At 36.4% G+C, this 8,066-nt stretch overlaps 1 protein-coding gene across 1 annotated transcript in view; it reads right to left on the bottom strand.

Moving 5' to 3' along the window:
• Positions 1-522: 522 nt before the first annotated feature.
• ROS1 (ROS proto-oncogene 1, receptor tyrosine kinase) overlaps positions 523-8,066 on the bottom strand; it is a gene marked incomplete at its 3' end in the record, with an annotated part of 84,201 nt that continues 76,657 nt past the window's right edge. Inside the window, 2 exon segments of the mRNA XM_008051461.1 lie at positions 523-667; positions 2,132-2,334. Coding sequence (XP_008049652.1) covers positions 523-667; positions 2,132-2,334 — 348 coding nt within the window.

Below are 8,066 nucleotides of genomic sequence, written 5' to 3'. Positions count from 1 at the left end.
AATTGTACACCTAACTCTTAACTGTACCCCACAAAACCATAATAAAAAATATTGATTAATTAAAAAAAAATCATCATCACCTCTTAGAACACCTTTTTAGATTCTAGAACTGTCTTATTTAAGGCAACAATATTACATAACTTTATATTTCAGTGGCCTCAGCAAAATTTACACAGAAAAACTTGTTTTTTCCTATGGCTCATCCCATGTACAGAGACCTATGAGTATGTGAAAAAAGAGTGATACAGTATGATGAGAACAAATAATGTATTTCTTGGTCAAACAGTATTAATTTTGATATTTCAACTCCTAGTTGTTTTTCATTTTGGTGGAATATTATTAATCATCTTCAGGGGTCAGAGTAAGGGCTAGGTTATATTTTTCTACAAATACGTTTTCCTATTAAATTTTTAAGCGATCACATCATAAAGATTACTTAGCATTCAGATAAAAATATAGACATACACATCTTATGTATTACAACATTTCACTCCAGAAACCCACGCCAAGCCCATAACTCACCTCCACTTCTAGTTTTTCCCCATATCTCTTTTCCCAGTGGTAAATGTTCCAAAGGATCTGAATAATAATTTTTTACAGCTATCTGTATCATATATGTTGAAAATGGTTGTAAATCTTCAATAAGGACTATAGTGTCCTGAAATTCCTGTAATTAATTTTTTAAAAATCAATATCTGATTCTTACATTTTATACAAATGGGTAGAAATTATTCAAAAAAGCTAATTTATTTAAAATTCTGGATTATTAATGACTATATCATTGTCCTAACCTACATGGTCCTCAGTTGTTTAATATCTCCAATAATAAATTCCAAGTGATTGGCAGCCCTCAGTCAATTTTGTGGTATAATTCATTTTACATAAAAAACTAACTTCCTAGAAGAAAACATCATTTCATTATGATTGCATTAGAAATTCAGCAAGATGGCATTATAAAAATGTGACACATAAATAAATGCCATCAAAGATTAAATTATATTATCTCATCATTCTTAGAGATAAAGTTTAATAGAGAAAAAAGACTTTCCTTAGATCAGTGGTTCTCAGTTTTGGTGTACTTTGGAATCATCTGGGATGCTTTTAAGAAAATGCTATGCCTGGGTTCTATCCCCCAGAGATTCTGATTGGGTTATCTGGAGAGAAGCCTGGACTTAGAGTGTTTAAAATGCTTCAATGTGCCACCCAGGTTGAGAACCACTGCTTTAGACTCTCATATTACTCAATGTGAAAAACGATAAGAAAGATTAACTTTCATAATAGAAATGCCCAATGCCAGTAGCCCAACCTTGGTCAGCCAAATAATCCAACCTATTTTGAAACTACTTTTAGAAATGTGTAAAGAAAACTTAAAATAACCAAAATTATAGGAATGAACTAAGAATTACATATACTTTATGGCAAAGCATATAATGTTTAATGTTCCATAGATGATGGTCAGTTTCACCTTTTGAACTGCCTAAGTAAAGTCAAGCACAAAGCAAATTTTGCATATAGTATTTCCATCACCAAGACAGCTGAAACACTAAGGCCAGTGACAGAATGAATAGTGCCAATTCATTCACTCATTCAAGAAATATCTAGTGAATGCCTAGATGATGCCAATTACTGTGCTAGATGCTAGGGATACAATGATAACTAAAAACAGACGTGGAATCTGCATAGCAGTATATTTCACAACATATAGAAAATCGACAAAATAGAATGTATAGTTTTCATATTAGACAAATGCTATGAAGAAGAACTACATGGCAATATTATTTCCATTCAGTTCATTTCTTATTTTTAAAACTTCAGTCAGCTGGAGAGGCCACAAAAATAAGTCTATCATTCTTTTTAGGGATAATTAGATCATCAGGGAGTAGAACAAATCCAGCTCTTTCAGGACACTCAACAAATTGTTACCATAGGAGTTTATCAATGGGTCAGAGTTAATACATTTCCTTGAAGCTTAACTTACTCCCAGACAAAAAGACTCAAACATAATATGTTTTGGTGAATCAACAGCTGTAAAAAGTTGCATAATAGTGCGTTTCAGAACATATAGTAAACACTTTACCATGGCTGATAATTTCATATCAAAAAAGAACAACTTGTGGAAAACAAAGACCACTAGCTCCAATCTTACCAGCATTCTGCTGTTTTTCCTGTCATTAACTTCTGTGAAATAAACCAGGTATGTTGGAGTAGGTCTGGTGATGCCATACCACGTGAGGTTTGTCTTGGCCGGGGGTAATTTAATGGTGAGGCTAGTGTTAGTGGCGTTAAGTATGGTTGGTTCTGCAATGTCGGAAGCCAGAGACAGAAATGCTTTATCTAAAATAAGAAGAAACATAGATGAATGTATGCACATATAAGGGAGACCCAAAAAACACAGAATTAACTTTTTTCTTTTTTGAAGGGCAGACCCCTTGTAGTACAGACTTCCCTCACTAAGTATATGTTCTAGGAACCCATTGACATCAGTGTACCAGTTAGCATTGTGGTGAGAGATGACATGCAGAGGAAACATCGCAAGTTGTGGCAAGTAGGTGACTGGATCTTCCTCCATGATAATGCATCTGCCCACACCACATTGAGTGATCAGCAGTTTTTGACCAAAAAACGGCATTACGCCCATGCCCTGCCCTCCCTATTCACCTGATCTCACTTTGAACCACTTTTTTTGTTTGTTCCTCCAGATGAAAAAAGTCCACAAAGGGAAATGTTTTGCTGATGTGAAAGAGGTAAAACAAAAAATGGTAGAAGCACTATAAGACATCAAAATTGATGAGTTCAAAAACTGTTCTGAGCAGTGGAAAAAGCTTATTTTTGATAGGTGTATTGCATCAAACAGAGGGTACTTTGATGGTGACTGAGGAGTAAACATGTAAGAATAAATGCACACTTTTTTTTTTAGTTGGAGTCTTACTCTGTCGCCCAGGCTGGAGTGCAGTGGCACACTCACGGTCAACCCAGCATTGACCTGCTGAGCTCCGGCAATCCTTTCATCTCAACCTTCCAAGTAGCCAGAACTACAGGCGCGTGCACCATACCCAGATAATTTTTTATTTATTGTAGAGACGAAGTCTCGCCAAGTTGCCCAGGTTGGTCTCGAGGTTGCAAGGTTAGGCAATCTACTAGCCTTGACCTCCAAAAGTGCTAGGATTATAGGATGAGCCACCGAACACTTTTTTATAAATTAATTCTGGTTTTTTTGGATTCCCCTCTCAAATATGCATAATTAATTTAATATTAATAATAATATCAAAGGTTAGAAAGAAATATGTAGATCATATGTAACTTTTGCTTGAAAGGATAAATAAACATGAAAATACTTTTGGAATTATGTTCTCTTTGAAGAAACAAAGTGACTGCATCTTGATACCATGTGTGACAGATCCTGCTAGAGTCTACCCAACATCCTTCCTCTTTTCTTGGAGTTCGCATATGTTTGGCATTGTTAGGGGTGACAGGCGGGTATGCACTGGTGGTGCCACTGTCTCAAGGAAAACAAAGGGCCAGCTCGCTGACACAGCTTCTGCCCTTCACTTCTGCCCTGCCAAATGGCAGCCTGATGCTCAGAAGGGCTGCAGCCATCTTGTGAGAACTGAATAAAAGAGCGAAAGAAGTTTGAGGAAGGACAGAAGTCCAAGTTCTTGATGTGTTGTGGACTTGCACACCTCCAGGGAGCACACACTCACATGCACTTGCACACCTCCAGGGAGCACCATTACAAAGACCACAGTGGAGATGGTCTCTGTAATGGTGCTCCCTGGAAGTGTGGTCCAGGTCAGGGCAGTGGCCCAGCCACACTGTAGGCTCACTGGAAACTTCCAAAATCATGTTTTTGTGACTGCCCACTGAATACAACTCCTGATGTATTCACTCTGATTAAGTCTTATGTAAAACGTCACCTAAAAATACAGCACTATCACATGACGTGCAAATAACTCTAAATATGATTTTAGTATGAAACCTAACCCACTTCCACCAGTTAACCCACACTTCAACTCACAGTACACAGCACTGCATAATCTGGCTCCTGTCTGCTGCTCTATCCCATCTCTGACTTTGCAAAGACAACTCTAACCACATTGCACAGCCTTCAAACTGTGCAGGACTTCCATCCCTCCGGCCCTTCTCGCAACAGTCTCCTCAAGTTGGAATGACCTCTCCTCCCACACACCCCTGCTTAGGGCTCACTTCACACGCATCATCTTCCTGGGAAGCCCTGCCTGTGTCCGCAGTTCAGGTGAAGAGAATCTCCTCTGACCTCACCACACACCACACATTCCTCCACCTGAGTACCAGCCACATTTGATTTTGGTTTCGGTTTTTCTTTTTTTGGTTTATCTACCGCTAGAAAGCAAGCTTCTCAGACTGAAACTATGCTTGATTTATCTTTGTTCCCCCAGAGCCCTAGAAGGGTGAGTGACATGTATTAGGTGTTTAATGAATGTTGTAGATCTTTATTAATTCGTGTTACAAAAATATAAAATACATCCATTGCAGTCAACATCGAAGAAAATCAAGGAGAAAATATCTAGTGCGAAATAACTTGATCAAGCCAGGCACTTCACTTACTTTTTGACCTTGGGAAGCCTACTTCAGCTCTTCTGTAAACAATTACCCATTTCATAGACATGTATATACTACTCTATCCCTAGTACATGATAAGCATTTTAAATAAACATTGTCTGTTATTATTGTCACTAATGAAACTACTGGAAAAATAGGCAAAATAATACTGGTCTGATATGGGGATTCCAGATATGAATTTTAAAGTGCAGAAAAGGATGCTTACAAATAGAACCACATTACAAATTTCCAGTAACAGGGAATACCCAAAGAGATTGTAACCCTAAATTTGAGGACACTTGGAATGTATGGGGGTTTGGAGATGGAAGACTTCCCTAAAGTTATAAAATGGGCCATTTTCCAGTTCAACCAATATTTATCCAATGGTATTAAGTTTGTGTTGATTTCTAGTCTAAAAGGGAATGGGACACTCATGTTAGCAACCAGAGCAATCAACTGATTCAAAAGTCATTGTTACATTTGTCATTCTTTTATTTTATTCAGCTGATACAATTTGACATATTAAAGAGTTGTAAATATTATACAGGACAGGAAGACAAGTTTTGACTTTATGCTTCTTCTTTTTCTTTTTAATTTTATGCATTTTGAAGGTGTTAAATGCTCCAGAATACAAAGGAGCAAGGTAACTGGTAATTGCTTAAAATTTCCAGCAGATGGAGGTAAAGTACCCTTAATTATCTAGAAATTAGCAAAATACTCTTTTCAGAGAAAATGACTTTATACTAATCATATTTTTAATGAGTTCCAATCATAAAAATTTACGCAAATCTTAGAACTTTCATTTTTTTAAAATGTGCACCTTTATATGTATGTTGGTGTTCAACTTCAACACTGAGTGGACTTTTTAAAAAAGACTATTTTTTAGTGCAGTTTTAGAGTTCACAGCAAAATTGAAAGGGAGGTACTGAGATTTTCCATATGGCCCCTGCTACTCCACACATAGCCATCCTCCATTAGAATATCCCCACCAGAGTGGCACATCTGTTAAAAATAAGTGAAACTGCTTTGACACATCTTCACCCAAAGGCCGATTTCGTGGAAGACAACTTTTCCACGGAAAGGGTTCAGGATGAGGGGGCGTGAGGGTGGATCGTCAGACAACAAATGCTCATAAGGCGAATGCGACCTAGATCTCTCGCAGGCGCAGGCGCAGTTCACTGCAGGGTTCGTGCTTCTATGAGAATCTAATGCCTCTGCAGATCTGACAGTAAGCGGAGCTCCGCTCTCAAGCCTCTCGCCTCAGGCGGTGCCACCAACCAGGCCAGGGGTTGGGAATCTTTGATGTAGAGAATTTGTATATCTTGACATGCATGCTGTAGATTGCCATTTGTGTGTCTTTTGGTGAGATGTCCCTTAAGATCTTTGGCCTATTTTTAAAAATCAAAATGTTTATTTTCTTATTGTTGAGTCTTAAGAGTTCTTTGTATAGTTTGGATAATAGTCCTTTTTCAGATGTGTCTTTTGCAAATATTTTCTCCCAGTCCGTGGTTTACCTTTTCATTCTCTTGACAGTGACTGTCACTGAGCAGAATTTTTCAATTTTAATGAAATTCAGCTTATCAATTCCTTCTTTCATAGGTTGTGGCTTTGGTGTCATATTTTAAAAATAACTGCCAAACCCAAGGTCATCTAGATTTTATCCCATATTATTTTCTAGGAATTTTATAGCTTTGCATTTTACCTTTGGGTCTGAGACCTATTTTTGAATGTGTGTGTGTGTGTGTGTGTGTGTGTGTGTGTGTGTGTGTGTTTGTGTAGTGTAGTGTAAGATTTGTGTCCACATTACATTTTTTCATGTGGGTATCTGGTTATTCTAGCACAATTTGTTGAAAAAAATCCCCTATTCTCCATAGTCTTGGTTTTGTTCCTTTGTCAAAGATCATTTGACTATATTTATCTGGGTTTCTCTGGGGGCTTTTTATTCTGTTCCACTGATCTTTTTGTTTATTTCTTCACCAATACCACATTGTCTGAATAACTGTAGCTTTGTAGAAAGTCTTGAAGTTAGGTAGTGTCAGTATTTCAACTTTGTTCTTCACCTTCAATATCGTGCTGGCAACTCTTGGTCTTTTGACTCTCCGCATATACTTTAGACTAGTTTGTCAATATCCATAAAATAATTTGCTGAGATTTTGATTGGGATTACATTGAGTCCATAGATCAAGTTGTGAAGAAGTGACATCTTAACAATATGGAGTCTTCCTATCTATCACCACAGAATGTGTTTATATTTATTTAGTTCTCCTTTGATTTCTTTTAGCAGAGTTTTGTAGTTTTCCTCATACAGATGTATATTTTGCTAGATTTATACCTATTTCATTTTTATAGGTGCTAATATAAATAGTCTTTTGTTTTTAAGTTCAAATTTCCCTTGCTCATTTCTGGCATATAAGAAAGCTATTGACTTTTGCATATTAACCATGTGTTCTGCAAACTTGCTATAATCACTTACTAGTTTCAGAAGTTTTTTTGGTCAATTAGTTCAGATTTTCTACATGGATGATCATGTCATGTGTATTATTTCTTCCTTCTCAATCAGGATGCATTGTATTTCTTTTCTTACTGCATTAGCTAGGACTTCTAGTACAATCTTGAAAAGGAATGGAGAAGGGGACATCCTTGCCTCATTCTTGATCTTAATGGGAAAACTAGTTTTTCACCATTAGGCATAATGTTAGCTATAGATTTTTTATAGGTGTTCTTTCTCAAGTTGAGGAAGTTCCTTTCTATTCCTAGTTTACCGCAAGTTTTTAATCATGAATGGACATTGAATTCACGCTGAAAGCATTCTCTTCACCTATTAATGGGTGATCTTTCTTTTTCAGCCTATTGATGTGATAGATTACATTAATGAATTTTCAAATATTGAACCAAACTTACATAGTTGGGGTAAATCCCATTTGATTGTGGTGTATAACTATTTTTATATATTGTTCACCTTGATTTGCTAAGATTTTGTTGAGAATATTTGCCTCAGTGTTCAAGAAACAAATCAATAACAGAAAGATCATTGAAAAATCACAAAACACTTGGAGATTATACAACATACTTCTATGTTTCTGTTATTGACTTTTAGTTTAATGTCATTCTGGTTTGAGAACAGACATTTTATCATTTATATTATTTGTATTTTCTAAATTTGTTAAGGTTTGTTTTATGACCCAGAATATGGTCTATTTTGACGAATGTTCCATATGAGCTTGAGAAGAATGTATTCTGTTGTTGATGGATAAAGACGTCAATAGATATTCATTGTATCCAATTGATGGGTCGTGTTGTTGAGTTTCAGTAATCTTTAGTAATCTTTTTATCTGAGGTGTCTGTCCATTTGTGATAGATAGGTATTGTAGTCCTCAACTATAATAGTTTCTTCTTCTGTTTCTTGTAGTTCTATCCGTTTTTGCCTCGTGTATTTAGATGCTCTGTTGTTAGGCTCATACACTTTTTTTTTTTTTTTGAGTTGGAGT

This window comes from Carlito syrichta, unplaced genomic scaffold (genome assembly GCF_000164805.1).
Source record: "Carlito syrichta isolate Samal-C Ts95f unplaced genomic scaffold, Tarsius_syrichta-2.0.1 Scaffold65443, whole genome shotgun sequence".
Taxonomy (NCBI): Eukaryota; Metazoa; Chordata; class Mammalia; order Primates; family Tarsiidae; genus Carlito; species Carlito syrichta.
This window is presented reverse-complemented; position numbering and strand designations above follow the sequence as displayed.